The sequence below is a fragment of the Pseudopipra pipra genome, chromosome 1, assembly GCF_036250125.1.
Source record: "Pseudopipra pipra isolate bDixPip1 chromosome 1, bDixPip1.hap1, whole genome shotgun sequence".
Classification (NCBI taxonomy): Eukaryota; Metazoa; Chordata; class Aves; order Passeriformes; family Pipridae; genus Pseudopipra; species Pseudopipra pipra.
In genome coordinates, this window is record NC_087549.1 from 90,072,710 (window position 1) to 90,088,100 (window position 15,391).

Below are 15,391 nucleotides of genomic sequence, written 5' to 3' on the forward strand. Positions count from 1 at the left end.
AAATGTAATCATTACCAGCTCCTTCAAGAAGACCCTTTCAATCACTAGCAAGTTGAAACAAGCACAGGAAAAAAATGTTATGCAGTTTCTTCTTCAGAATAAATTTAGGAGTTGGAGTTGGCAGTACATGGACTTCAGTTCTGATTTTTCTTGTTGAAGGGGTTGAAGACTTGCTGGGAGGAAGACAGATTCTCTGTTTTCCATAGCTTTGGCTTTCAGGAAGAACTTGACCCGTGATGGATGAGTCTTAACTCTAGTTGATGAGTTTGGGTCTGACTGAAGGACAAATCAGATTGCTTAACAACCCCTGTGTATGCATAGGTCCATCTAGGACCCCTGAGCCACAGTGCCTATTCCTGTCCACACGTATTGTGGTTTAACCCCAGCCAGCAACCAAGCCCCCCACAGCCGCTTGCTCACTCTTCCACAGTGGGATGAGGAGAGAGTTGGAAGAAGTAAAGTGAGAAAACTCGTGGGTTGAGATAAAGACAATTAAATAGGTAAAGCAAAAGCTGCATGCACAAGCAAAGCAAAATAAGGAATTCATTCACTACTTCCCATGGGCAAGCAGGTGTTCAGCCATCCTCAGAAAACGGAGCCCCATCATGCGTGACAGTGACCTGAAAAGACAAACGCCATCAAGTCCAAACATCTCCCCCTTCCTTCCTTTTCCCCCAGCTTTATGTGCTGGGCATGACAGCATGTGGTCCGGAACATCCCGTAGATCACTTGGGGTCAGCTGTCATAACTCTCTCCTCTTCCAGCTCCTTGTGTATCCCCAGTATCCTCGCTGGTGGAATGGTGTGAGGAGCAGAAAAGGCCTTGATGCTGAGTAAGCCCTGCTCAGCAGTAGCGAAAGCATCGCTCTGTGATCAACCCAGTTTACAGCGCAAGTCCAAATCATAGCTCCATGATGCCTACTGTGAAGAAAATTAATTCTATACCAGCCAAAACCAGCTCAACATGTATTTGAGGAGTTACTGGTGTTGCCAGTGGTTGGTGCCCACTTTTACAGTGATGGTCACAACCCCACTGCAACTGTTTTGCCTGGTAGCATTTCATTTGTTTCACATAATGTTAGAGCCTCCAATTGCAGTAGTCCTGTGGGTATGACTTCTGCCCAGCTTTCTCCTTTGAATTTTTTGGTGGTGTGAGATTTGATCTCCTTCTTTTAGGCTTGGCAAAATACCTTTTAAGGAGGTTATTTTTCTAATGTTCTGTGCTAGTGGACACATAACTGTGAGTAGAAATGTTGGTTCCATCTTACTGGTGGTTGTTTTCAGTCTCAGGAGCTGAATGAGCTGAATATGGGTTCATCCAGCTCCCAACATGTTTGCATTTAGAGGCTGCTCCCTTCCAGGCTCCATACAATGAATGGGCTGTGGCTTTCCAAGAGCCTGTTTCTGTAATGGTGACTTAGAAAAGTCCAGGTTTCTTCAGTAGATGAGTTTTTAGTGTGACAGTGTGATTACAGTATGAGGAGGATGCCTTGGAGTCAATGCCCTAGATGGGAAATTCTACTTGTATCTGACATTTACACCACAACATGAGGTGTTTATAGCAGTTCTTCACAGGCTGAAGCATGGATCCCTCTCACTGAGTGCCTGGCCAGCTCTGCTAATGGGTCTCCATATACCTATCTGTCCTCTCCTGCTTTTGCTTTCTGGAGGGAGACGATCTAGGAGACAGCACCTCACCTCTCTCCTCTCTCCCCTCATGCTTCAAACAGGAGATCCCCTACCAGAAGTGAAAGAAAGGGACAGTGAGAGGTAGTATCTTCACTCCCCTTTATTCTCCTTTGTACAGAACTGGACAGAATCGAGCTCTCAACAAATCACAGCTGTGAACAGCAGTTTCTTTCAATCCATGAGTAAAGCAGAAGAGGGTTTAGGTTATTTAACCAAGGGTAAAGCCCAGGAATAGTTTTGGGAGAAGGGTGTTTTTGCTGGCAGATGAGTGCCCTAATTATCACTAAAGCTTTCTTTCAGACCCAGTAGGTCTTGAATTCCTTAAAATAGCAGTTTTAGTAGGATAGATGTGCTCTTTCATCCATCATGGTATGAAGTGTGGTAGTGTTCCCAAGGAAAATGGGCTTGAGCCTTCTCAAGGGGAAGATGAAAGTGACCCCATGATTCTTCTTTTTGCGGAATAAGTTCTCTATCTGCTCTAATAGAAAAGTCCTTACATCTCATCTTACTTCCTCTGCTTTCTTAAAAGCGTAAACTGTGCATCTTCTCTCTGTTTGTCATTTAGGAAGGTTAAAATATCCCTTCTTTTCAAGCTGAAGTTTTTTGCTAGAGCAACTCCTGGTACTTGTGGAACTGTCTTCCTGTAGCCCCAAAAATACTGTGATACCGCTTTTGCTGGCCCTGTTTTTCTCTTGGTTGATTTTTGGATGTGTGTTACACTTGTAGTGACTTCTCTGAGTCCTGTTTTGGAGCTGCTGAGTCTCCAGATAGTGTGTGTGTGTTTGTGTGAACCCACAGGTCTGTCTCGACCACGACAGACCTGTGGGTTCTGCTCCAGTGTCTAGATGCACAATGGTGATGAGCTACAGTACTGTTTACTTGATTTAGCCTTGAATCTATATGTAGTAAATGTTTAAGAGATGGAAAATCTGGTGAGTTATAAGAGCAATAAGGGATACACGAAAGAGTTGATATCAACAAAATCTAACACTCCTTATTTTCTATAATTACAGCATTTATAGGAAGAGATTATGTAGCTATTGTTGACAAAACCTGATGAAGTGTTTTTGTTGCAAGTAAAAATCTTTTGGATTATCTTATAGTACAGAAAATAGTGTTTTGAGAGATTTCATATCAATAAAGATGTGTTTAGAGTGATGCATGTAGTGCAGTATAGTTTGCAGAGGTTAAAAAATGGCTTTCAGATTGCAATCAGCATGAATAATTAACGTTTTACGTCAAAATGTGGATAAGTCGAAAGCAGGGTCCTAAAGGGATTGGACTTCCTAAGCTATTCTTTGCACTTCTATTCCAACAAGAGAAATAAATAGACTGAGACAGAGAGATCTCAGCTGAGAGAAGAGCTGTGCCACAGTGTGATACTTGTTCTGAAACAGGCAAGTATAAAGGGTGAGAGACTTGGTTTATGGATACCATGCGAAGTGCTACACACCTGGGGAGCAGGAATAATTGGCAGGGGCTTGGAAAATATGAGTGCTGATTAGCATGCAAAGAAGAGCTACCGACAGCCTCTTCATGGCTCATAAACCCACTAAGCCAACTCAGTGCCACTGCAAATGCATACATCCAGTGGGAGCTGTTGTCAACCAATGAGGTAATCATCCTCGTTTGGCAAGACTGCATTTGGATTGCTGCGTGCTATGCCTTGTCTTTCACTGGAAAACAGACCTCTGAGAAGTAAGGAAAAGTTTAAACGGGCAATTCAAATAGTAAAGGCAGGGCTAATGAAAATTAATTCCAGGTACAAAGGGAAATTAAAGGGAAATAACTGAACAGAAGATAATAGAAGAGCAGAGAATAAACCATTTTCCTGAAAGAAAAACAAGGTGTTTTTTTAATTGAAAGTGTTTCCATTCAGGTAAAGAGTAGACATAACTGCTCAGCAATTAGTTGTTCAGGTTTCTTGTCATTTTGAAAAGACACATAATGCGTCTGCATGTTGTGTTGAACAAAGCTGCTAGAATAAGGTCCATGCTTTCCAAGTCTGAAATGAAGGGTATTTGGGATGCAGAGTTCAAAAGAAACCTTGCAACAGGAGTTTGTTGGAAACTAGTCTGCAGAATGGTTAGATGTTGATTGGCAATAAGGAGTATTCTGTTAGATTTGTTTTATTTATATAAAGTTTTTGTCATTAAATAAAATGGCACATTTAGTTAATTGCGTCTTTAGGGCCAAGATAATTTTCAGCCTGTTACTATAGATTTGTGCAAATATAACAGAAAGCACAAAGCAGCCGTTGGTGCTTCCTAGGAAGGATAAAAATCTAACTTTGTGAAGTAAACTGCCTATTAAGATAATAATGTGTCTGATTAAGAATAATAAGTGTTAAGGAAAGGTCTGAGAGAGAACTTAGTGTGATTACCAGTGAGGAAGGTAATACTGAAGATCACAGGTGGGATGGGTGGGCTTAAGCCTTCAGCAATGAAAATGCAGTAAGAGTGGGTTTTTTTCTAAAATGGGAGTTGAATGTACTATATATCAGCAACATTAATAGATGAAATGATTCCCAGTGGTGGGAATGAGAAAACTGGCTGTCGTTCTCCAGGGAAACTTAGTAAGTTATGTTGTCTTTGGGAGGGCCTGCTATGCTTTTTAAATATAAAAAGTAGGTGACCCCACATCTGATGTCCAGATGACTGGACATCTGAAAGATGTGGGAAAATCATAAGAACATATAGAACAGGCCCAAGATGGCCTGGTCTCTTTTTCCTTTATAGTGTGTTTCAAACATGTTTCTGAAATTTCTTTTATATTACTTGAATGCTTTTGCATTTGATTTGTGGTGGTTTTTTTCATTAAAACCCCAAGTCTTGCTTAAGCCCTATATGAAGTCTGTGTGAACTTCAAGAATATTAAGAACTAGAGCAACAATCTTGAGAGCTGTCTCATAGCCAAACAACCTGTGAAAAACTCTCAGGTTTAGTTTCCCCATTGCCAGTCCAGAATGACAGCTTGGACATAAGAAAGTGGGAGGGGGGGTGCATCACCCCCTTGCCTTAAGTTCATGTCCCAGTATTTCTCTGTGTCTCATCAAGATCTCTAAGATCCTGGAAAAAAATCGGAACAAGTTCTCAAAAGCACCAAGTATCAGCAGCAACCATGACCCATAAGCATCAGGTGGCCTCAAGATGAGATCTCAGCAGTGTGACTACAGGCACTAATGCACATGGCAGTTCCTTCTCCCAGTTCAGCAGACTAATCAGGCTGGGCCTGCTTTCCTCTTTGAAGGCAAAAAAAAAAAAGGCTTGGGTTACTTTCCATTCCTGCAAGTACCAGCTTTTTTGGGAACAGCAAAGGTGTGAAACCAGCCTACGGAGCCTGCTGTCAGCAGTGGGTGTCGCAGCCCACAGCCAGTCAATAGTCATTAGGAGCCAAAAAGGCAGAGAAACCCAGCCAACTCAAGCAAAAGATGCAGCAGCAAAGAAGAGCACAGAAATCTGGCATTTACTTCTTGCATCATGGTCTGCTTTTATTCTTGCTGTATTAAAACTGTCATGGTTTTATGCTAATGTGGTTTATTCCTAGCCAGTGATTATCATGCTTTGAATTAGCAGTGCTCTTAAGAGTATTTCTCATGAAAAAAAATCATGTCCTTCTGAGAAACGCGAATGAGAGGGGAAAAGAGCTCTTACTTGCGTTAGCTCGGAGCTGTCTGTGTGTGTTTGGAGAGGATGAAGGAGAAGGGCCACGTTCATGACTGATAGCAAGTACTGCAGGACTTCGAGGGCACAGATTTGTGTGAGGGACAATACTGAAATTCAGATAAGAGCAGTCAAAACATGGAAATGGTTTTACACTGCATTTGGCTTTCGATGAACCCACCCTTTGGGTAAATTCTTTTTGACTCCAGTGTTAGTTTTACCTGACTGCAAATCCATACTCATTTACCATAAGTGGGAAAAGCTTCCCTGGGGGTAGTGAGAGCTGAACTGGTGCGGGACAGAGGGGGTTGTATATTGGAAAAGGAGAGAATCTGTAAGGGATGTCAGTTCTCCGGGGAATGGCCTCAGCAGTACCAGTTAGGACCAGCTATCAAAGAGGAGTTGTTGCAGCTCTGAGATTTAGTAACTAAGGCACGTGGGTAGCACAAATCTTGGCTCAGTGATGGGGAAGAGGTGAGAGGGTGAGCAACGAGGAATTTCAATATGTTTCAGCTGTGGGTTTATTAGCAGGAAGCCTAACTGAGCAGCAGTAGTGCAGTTTGCTCAATGGGCCGCTTCCTGTATCCCCCAAGTAAGGCAGCAAAGACGATACCAGCTATTACTTTTGTCAGCATCTCTGAAAAATCACAGCAGTGGAACACAGTGGGATCTTACATGCTTTAACTAGAGGCATCTTAAAACTGGAGGAGGGAGAAAAGATGTGGTTCCTTTGGGTCTACACATAGAGGGCAGTGGTCTGTACCCCATGCTGGTCTTCAAAACCCAGAAGGTTCTAGTGAAATCAGAAAGCATAAGAAAATTTATGATTTCCTCTTCTTTTTACTCTCATGGCTTGTTCAGCATAACCAGGCAATTCCCAGCCTTAATGCAGCATGTCCCAGCCCCTGTACAGGACAGAGCCTTGTAATGGGTTCTTTGGATAAGAAGGTATTTCTCCAGGCAGTCTGGCACAAAGAGCTGGAACAGAATTAAATGCTTTGGCCGGATTATCTTTTATTCCCTCTGCTTTAAATTGGAAAAAGATGTTCTCAGAAATGTCTGTCTTCCTCTCCATTATCCCAAAGAATAGCAGTTTTTAACTGTTTCCACTGAAACAGCTGGGCTCTTTCCATCTTGCTGGCTAGCTTTTTTTAATCTAGAAAGTTACAGGCAGCTGTATCTAACATGATATTTTACAGGAAAAAGGATTGTGTTGTCAATGTTCAAAACAAACAAAAGAGCAATAACAAAATAACCAACCTTCTTACAAAAACCTGAGGGACTCGAATAGTATTTCAGTTGGAGTTCTGATAATGAAACCTCCTTTTGTTAGAAATGCATCTTTGACTGTTCCCACGAAAACCAACCTAAATTTGGCTCACTTAAAGTCTCAGAAAAATTTCCATTGAGATACGTAAGAATTTTCCAGCCAAAATCTCTGGTGATTCTGTCAGTGTCGAGTGGGTGTGCTCACCTCTTGAAAGCAGTGTTCTTGCTGATGTTCCTGAGCCCGTGCTCATGGCTGAGATTAATACTTAATATACTAGAGCTGAATAGAAACACTGGGCTGTTCTCTTCAGTGTGGGAGAGGTGACAATCTGTGTCCTGTCTTTATGAATCTGTGTGTGCAAACCACTAAAATCAGTTTTACTGGCAGTGTTGCATTACAACACAAGCCTGGGAAATGGTATCCCTTAAAAAAATCCAAAAAACAAATGCTAATAACTACTTTAAAAATCAAAAAAAACCCCAGCAACAACCCATACACAAAACCGCCTCCTATATGCTGACTGAATTAAACAGATGCTTTTTTTAGGGGGAGAGCATGCATCCTTCAGCTCAGGGCTGGGAGAGCTTATTGCATCCCTGACAGCTGTGGCACAGAGAGACTATTGATAGCTTCCCCCTGTTGGTGTTTTCTCTGTGGTCCTGGCTTACGTCTCTCTGTGCCTCTAATCACAGGGATGTTATTTCCCGAAACTATCAGCATAAATTTTTCCTTGCAACTGTGAGAGGAGAAAGGAGGTTGTAGCCAGGTGGGGATTGGTCTCTTCTCCCAGTTAACAAGTGACAGGACCAGAGGAAATGGCCTCAAGTGGCACCAGGGGAACTTTACATTGGATATTAGGACAAACATCTTCGTGAAAAGGGTTGTAAAGCATTGGAACAGGCTGCCAGGGAAGTGATGGAGTCACCATCTCTGGAGGGATTTAAAAGGTGTCTAGATGTGGCATGTGGGTGGACTTGGCAGTACTGGGTTAACGGTTGGACTCAACGATCTTAGAGGTCTTTTTCATCCTAAACAATTCTATGATTCTGTGAGTTTTTAGCACCCTTTCTCTCACTAGGAAGTTCCTAATGCAACCCCTTTTATAACCCAAGCTAATTTCAATGGACACAGTAATGATACCAAAGGGTCTTTACTTATCAGGGTCCTTGCTCATGATAAATATTAGTTGACAGAAATGGCTCTTTCCATTGCAAAAAAAACCCCAAACAAACAAACAACCTTGTAATTTTTTTTTAAGCAGTATTGCATCCTTTTGTTTGAGCTTTCTCTTCCTCAGTCTCTGTCACACTTCCCCAGGAATGGCTGATGGATGAACTGCCAGCTGTCTAGAGCAATGTAGAACAATTTGTTAAAGATTTGTAATAATCCATATTCCTGTTGAATCTAATTGTTAATACTGTTCTTTGCAGTAGATTAGGGATTCCACTGAAAGAAATGTAAAAATAATAAGGACTATGATTTTTTCCCTTTGTTACTGTCCTCTGTGACTATGGAAAACTTTAGCCATCTGTGTGGTTCTCTGATAATTTATTAAAGCAATTATTTAATTTTCCCCCTTTCATTTTCTTTTCTCTTTGTCTTGCTGAAACTACAGCTGAGGAAGTGGAAAGACTGGCTGCAATGCGTTCAGATTCTCTAGTACCTGGGACTCACACACCTCCGATCAGAAGAAGAAGCAAATTTGCCACTCTCGGGAGACTTTTTAAGCCATGGAAATGGAGGAAGAAGAAGAGCGAAAAATTTAAGCACACTTCAGCAGGTAATAGTTGCGTTGGGGTCGGTTTGTTAATCTGGAACTTCTTGCTCTACAAGACTAAAAATGTGTAATACAGCCTCAATTTATATATTTTTAAACTGTTGAAACTTGACTTGGAGAGATTTATCAGATTCTAAGAGAATTTTAACTTTGTTACAAACTATTTCTTTAAAAAACCCCCGAACAACACCTTGAGTGCACTACAATTAAAGCAGCAGCTCACCAAAGCTGTATATTCAGGTTCTGCTACTAGAGCTAGAGCATAACTCATAAGAAATCTTGTAACACTGATTTAGCCGATCATGAAGAAAGAAAATAGCAGTATGAAAAGATAATGCTAGTGGTCAATTTAACCACATTCAAACTCCTGTGGGTGCTAATAGAGGAGCGAGAAAAATACATGACAGAGAAGCTGACACTGTGTTGAGATACTTGCGTAACCAGAAATTATTTGTTCCATTGGCTAGGAAAGATATGCCACTTGTTTTCTGAGAGAAAGAAATCTCAATTCCTGCCACACCCTTCCTTTTGCCATCATTTTATGGCACTCCTTGTGCAAGACCCTTTTTAATAATAAAAAAATACAGAAAACTGCACAAACGTGGTTTTATACTGTAAAATGATCTAAGCAAGAATCCCAGATCTGGGCACTGGTGCACATTGTGGAAGCTTTGTAATCTATTTGGAAGGTTTCTTTTCTTCGTTCTTGCGCAATGACCAGTAATTACTACATGTGGTTTTGCAAGTCTTGAGCCTGGATTGTCTGTGAGAAAACATGATTTTTTTTCCTGATTTCTTATTGTTCTCACTAGGACTAGAAAGAAAGCACTAAGTATCTTGCTCCTTCAAGTGCCAGATGAAGCTTGAGTTACAGCCCAATTGCTTTGTGCCTGTGTATTGCACAGTGGAAGCTTTCAGGCAGGACTTGGCAGTACGTTCTGGCACCCCAAAGCCTGTACTCCTGAAAATGGGTCATAACTGGGCGAGAAGTCTCATTTAACTACGTGCGAATTCTTGCGTGAGGTTAAATGCAGAATAAGAGTTTTTAAGGTTTATATCCGAAGGTGTTCTTTACTGTGTACTGTTTAGGCTGCTTTCTGATTCATCAGCCAAAAACTCATGAACTGTAGTAGATGACTATATTACTCGTGAGTGATAATCGTATTTTTTGACTTGAGAGCTGAGAAGCTATTGTCACCAAAAATTACATGTTTCTGCAGAACAAAAGGCTTGTCTTTCATGTTCTGTCTCAATCATAACCGTAGTGCAGTGTAGCAGGATTTCCATGAAAACCGCATAGCTCTCAGGGGTATGTGGACACTGTGGTGACATTTACTTTGAATCTGGTTTCAGCATGCTGGGTTAGTTAGTTACAGCTGATAGAATAACCATGGCTGTTCAGGAGGTACTACGGGTTGCCAAAGCCTGCCTACTATTTATTTTTGTGGTTTATCCAGCTCCAGGAGGTGAGGCTGAGCTGTGGTTAGACTGATTAGTTTGAAGATGGATTGAATATGCCTATATAGTCTACTCTGGGCATCCCAAGAATTGTTGCGTACATTTACCCCATTACCAAAATATTTGGAAAGTACGTAGTGATTAAAACCCGAGTTAAAACATGAATTTTCTCTTCTCAGAGGAATAGTAAGCTTTACCAGACACGCCAGCGTATCTCCTCCCCTAGTAAGATGGACCTCAGTGTTTGAAAAACTAATTTAAAAGATGGATCTGCAGGAACATTTGTCAGTTGCAGTACTGGATTTGATCTTACTTGAATCCAAAACCTTTTTTTTTTTATTAGGAAAATTTCCATTTCTAGGAAGTTAACAGTATCCTGCAGCTGCTCTGCAAAATTGGTATTCCTGTCAGCTCCCCTGCTACTAACTGCAGCAAAATCGACAAGGATGTGAAATTTGCTGAGCACCCTGCAGAAGGCAGGGGTAGAGATTGACTTCTGGACTGTGCGAGAGCTGGGACCCCCCAGTTTCTGTCATCCCCAACCCTGGGGAACAGGAATCCACCAGCATCCCCCCAGCAATTAAGCAGCATTGGTTGAAACTTGGATATGTCATACAAAAGATTTTACACACACAAAACTAACATTTTTCTGTCAGCATTTCCATGACCTCTTGTCTAATTCCTCTGATATCACTGAGAAAATATATTTAATCTTTATAATAAATCAAAGGACAAGCTTGTGAGATGGCATAATGAGAGCCAGCATGAAACTTCATAATACAGGCTTATTTTCTTCTAGTGCACTGATAAATGTGACACTTGGAAAAAAAAATATTCCTATTAGTGTCCTACAGGCATGCACCCAAGCTTTACCACCTGCGTAGAACATCAGTAATTATCAAAAAATAATACTAATACAAATATTTTATTAGGCTCTTATTTGCTGCAACAATAGAGTCGATAATTTTTAATGCTGAAAGTGGTAAGGGACAAAACACATGGCCTTATCTGACAACTTCCTTTGAAATTAATGGGAGTTTTTCTCTGGGAGAGAACAGGAAGAAAGAGAGAGACAGGCTGATATTTAAGGTTGAAAGGTTGCCTTTTTCTTGGTATTTCCAAATGCTAACATTTTGTATCTATATCTTTATCAGACTAAAAGCTCTGATTATTTATTCAGAAATGAATGTTTTAAAATATAATTCAGCGGTCAATTGGCAAAAAAAACCCTTTAAGTTAATAGGAAAAGTTATTTTCTGACACTTGGTCATTGCATAAGGTGAGACAGAAAATACACAATTTGATCGATTGAGGACCTTAATGTTATGCTTATTATATATGGTTCCTTTCAGCACATCAATACTCCAAGTGTGATGTTTGAGTATAATAAGTCCCTCATCCTCCATCTTCATTATTGTATTGTCACTGACACTCAGAAGGTTAAAAGGATGCGTGTGTTTCATAGAATTTATATGTTTATAGGTTACGTCGGTTTTGATATCCCTGTAGTGACTATGCAGAAGGGTCCAAAGTCTGACATTGCCTTGGTGCTGACTTAGTCGTGAAGTTAAAAGTCACAGGTTTTGATGCAGACATCTGATGCTTTTGCCTTGCAGTTGGTCTGTCTGTGAGCATCATCATTAGGTATTTTGTAGAGCAGCCAGAGCAGGTAGAAAAGATTGCACTGTGGGGTGGTCTGTTGTTGCAGATGGTGAGCGCCAGATGAGCCTACATCTGGGGTTTGATCTGAGCGACCTCTTCTGCTGGAAGGTGGTGTGTTAAGGAGGTTGTAAAGGACATGCACTGTGAGTGACAGATGGGCCCAGCTGTGGACAGGCTCAATCTCAGAGCAAACGGGAAGGGAGATTACAGTCTGAGAGGGAAGCCAGCGTACCACAGCAGGAACAGAAACAAGTTAATTCTCACAGTAATTCTACTACTGGACAGAAGTTAAGGTCTCTGCAGCACAGAGTGTTTTTCACTGTCAGGATTGCAAATCATTTTATCACAGAAGGTCCCATTGAAAGTTCTTTGATGGATAAAGAAACTCCTACAGTACAATATAAACGTGTGAAGTGTGAAGTTCTATATACGCAGAGTTAGAAAAAGAAATCAAACTCAGCCACAGTTTTACTCATGCAGTCAAAAATATGGTCTATGTTTTTTTAACTCACCTGAAATTTCATCTTGCACAGAAAGTGTGGAAACCTTTATTTCCCTGGAGGGCTGAGGCCCCCTTGCCAAACTTCTAAATGGCAAGATTATAGGATGGTTTCTGATAAGGAGCAGTCTCACTTATGTTAGAAGAAGCCAGGAAGAAACAGAGAGAGGGGGTTTTTTTCAAGTACATTTCCATGGCTGGATGCAGCTGGGATGGCTCCAGCAGGCTCCATGAGGTTTTTAAAGCCACACTGAGCTCTCTGGGAATGAGCAAAGCAGATAGCAAGAGAGGAACCTTACTGTCTCCTCTGCCAGAGACCTTTGTCATTTTTTCTTTTAATACCTTGATCTTGTTCTGCTCACCTTGTTGTGAACTTGAAAAATATTCCTGGATGTGTTTTGCTGGAGTGCCATAGACACGCTGGTGAAATGTCATTTCCTGGCGATGTTTTGGAGAAGGAAGTGCTTCTGAAATAAAAAAGCTTGAGGGAAAATAAATTCCTCACTTACTTGAAATATGATCGTAGGTTTTTTTGTCACTGCTTCTATCAAAAGCCAACTGTTTGCAATCTTTCAGAAAAAATAAAGTATTTCAGCTGCTTGCAGGAGTTTGAATAGAGAAAAATGTCTTGTTTTGTCATTTCCCCTTTCTGGTGACCTTTATTTTAAAGAATTGGTGCATCCGTCTTCCCCCATCCTTGCTCACTGAATTGCAGTACTCTGGCAAAAAGGAGGAGGAAGCATTGTAGCTTGTACTTGAAGAAAACTGGTTGGAATGAGAAAGCAGGAGATGGTGAAAAATAAAGGGATGTGGAGAAAGTTCATCTGTAAGTACGAGAGGCAAGGCATTAATCTATGTTTGGGTAAGGTACATTGGCACCCTGTGTTATGAGCAAAGATAGACCTGTGTCAGAAGAAAGCTCCACAGCAGCTCTGTTGCCAAGTAAATGGTTGTCTGAGACAATCAGTAATACTAAAGAGAGAAAGGGGAATCTTTTGAATTCAACCCTTCCTCCTAGGTACTTTAAAACCTTTCATTTGTGTCGCAGATTCCCCTCCTATAAATACTTACAACTTGTTCCACAAGGCAGCGATCTCAGATCAGTCCTCTGGTGCCACAGCTCCCATCCCCAAAACCTATGGGTGAGCTAGTGAACCATGTCCTGTTCTGTGACCAAAGAAAGACATGACTCTTACTTCCTAGCCTCGTGCTTGGGGTGCTCTCCTGAGAATAGGGAAGACCTGTTCCTACCTAATTTAAAGTTTAATTTGCTTAATTGTAGAGGTTGGTGTCCTAGAACCTGTCTCAAGGTGTAGGACTGGGCAGTTGGAAGCAGTGAAGACTGGGGCTGAAGTAGACCCAGGATATCAAAAAAACCAAAAGGCAAACCAGGCATCATCAGTGGGGTTGGGAGACATTGGGTTGGGGGAGTAGGACTATCAGGGCAGATTCATGGGTTGATCAGCTGCCAAAGGGCCTTAAGACTCTTTTAATAGTTATACGTACAGGGGATGACAATCTTCTCTTGCTAGCAGTTAGTCTGTTAGACAGGAATGGCTGAGGTCTGTGTGCTGGATCTAAAGATTTAAGCCCAATAATATAGACAATGCCAAAAAAAAGGAGCATCTGAGTTTTTTTCAGTTTGCTTTTCAGGAAGGGTATAATATGCTCTTCCATTTGCTTTCACTCTCATTCAAGCCATTTGAAGATAATCGTGTACCAAAACAAAATCCACTCAGGCAACTTTTAGCTGCCTCACTCCCCTCACTCACTACATTAAAACAGACATTCATTTTGTGTTCAAATGCTATTTTTTTCCACTTGCTAAGTCTTGGTGCTTTGTTTTTTCCAACCAGAATTTTTTTAAAAAATGCTCTATAAAAAATCATATGTCAATGTGTTTATGTGAGTTAAGTTTCCCAGTCAGCAGAGGGATTGCTTAAATTGGAAACACTTACAGGCAAGGACTTTCAATGTTTTTGATGAATAAGAAGAAGAAAACAAAATGTGGTAAATCTGTTCAATTAGAAGAACTGCTATTCATAAACCATACCCAGATCATTTTATTCCTACTGCCTATTACTTCTAACTACAACAGGTAAATATTTTGAACTTTTCTTTCCAGAATATTCCAATCAGGAGAAATTCAATTATGTGTTGTCAGGGCTTCTCTTAAACCTTCTGCTTTGACAGTGACTGCCTCTTGTGTTTTCTCATGTAAAACTCTCAGGCAAAACTCTCAGGCTATTAAACTAGTCATGCTATTTTGGAAAGACCTCTGCCTGGGGAAACACAGGAGAAGCGCTGCCTGCAAACATGCCTGCCCTCACTTCCGCCTGTACTTCTGAGGAGATAGTCTATGGGTTGAGAGATTTTGGTTGGTTTTTCCAAGTACCAGGTTATTGAAATCTATCTGCAAAAGTCCTATTTTCAGTGAGAAAAGGGTGGTTTTGTTTGGATCGTTGGCTAACAAGGATAACCGTGTTTTAAAGCATTTTATGGTCCCGTTCTGTTCTTCTGAATTTTATTTAATATCTAATGAGATTCCATGTGAAAGGTATTAATATTTCAGTTATAATTCTTCTTATACTTTCAGACCAGACTGTCTCTAGGTTTAAGTATGGAGAACAGAACTGATTATGGGGTTTCTTCCTTCATACTCTTATTCTGATGACTTGGAAATGTAATTCTGAATCAGCTTTGAGAAAGAGAGTGGAGTCTCCCTTGCAGGCTGCCTGGGTCTGAAGTTACCCTGAAGCCTGGAAGACCCCAAAGTTTTTCACGTTCTCTTTCATGACAAAACCTGTTAATACTTCTGTGTTAAAACCCCAATGACCCTTTTGATGTGAGACAGTGAGCAGGTGATACAGACGCTGGTCCCAGCCAGGTATTTTTGCTGTGCTGAAGCAGCTCATAGAACATTAACACGTTGCCGAAAATCACTAATCATTTCCAAGATTTTAGGAGAACAGAGAAAAATGGCACTGGTGTAAAACTTAGTCCAAACTTGCAAAAAGGAGCTTTGGTTTTGTTAAAAACCAGCAGTACAACCACTTTTCAGAGTTAGTAAGGTTGTTCACAGTTTTCTGATTTTTTTGCAAGAAGTGCAAAATGTCATTCACTGAAGAAAAGTGCCATTTTGCAGGAACTTGGGCTGTTCACAAATGCACATTAAATGAAGCAAATATTTTTATCTGAAGGAAATTCCAAAAAATAAGTTTATTGTATTTCGGTGTTTTCTAGATGAATCTTAGAAGAGTTTTTATTCAAATCTAGATTTCTCTTTGAAATTTGAACTAGATATTATTAAGTATAGTTAAAAATTTTAATTTCAAATATAAAATGGCTCGATAGACAACAGAACATTTGTATTTT

At 40.7% G+C, this 15,391-nt stretch overlaps 1 protein-coding gene across 9 annotated transcripts in view; it reads left to right on the top strand.

The window, feature by feature from the left end:
* PHACTR1 (phosphatase and actin regulator 1) overlaps positions 1–15,391 on the top strand; it is a 306,676-nt gene that overhangs the window by 173,373 nt on the left and 117,912 nt on the right. For all 9 annotated transcript variants that reach the window (XM_064664551.1, XM_064664575.1, XM_064664592.1 and 6 more), the window contains one exon: positions 8,236–8,400. In XM_064664551.1, coding sequence (XP_064520621.1) covers positions 8,236–8,400 — 165 coding nt within the window. The remainder of the gene's footprint in view (positions 1–8,235; positions 8,401–15,391) is intronic.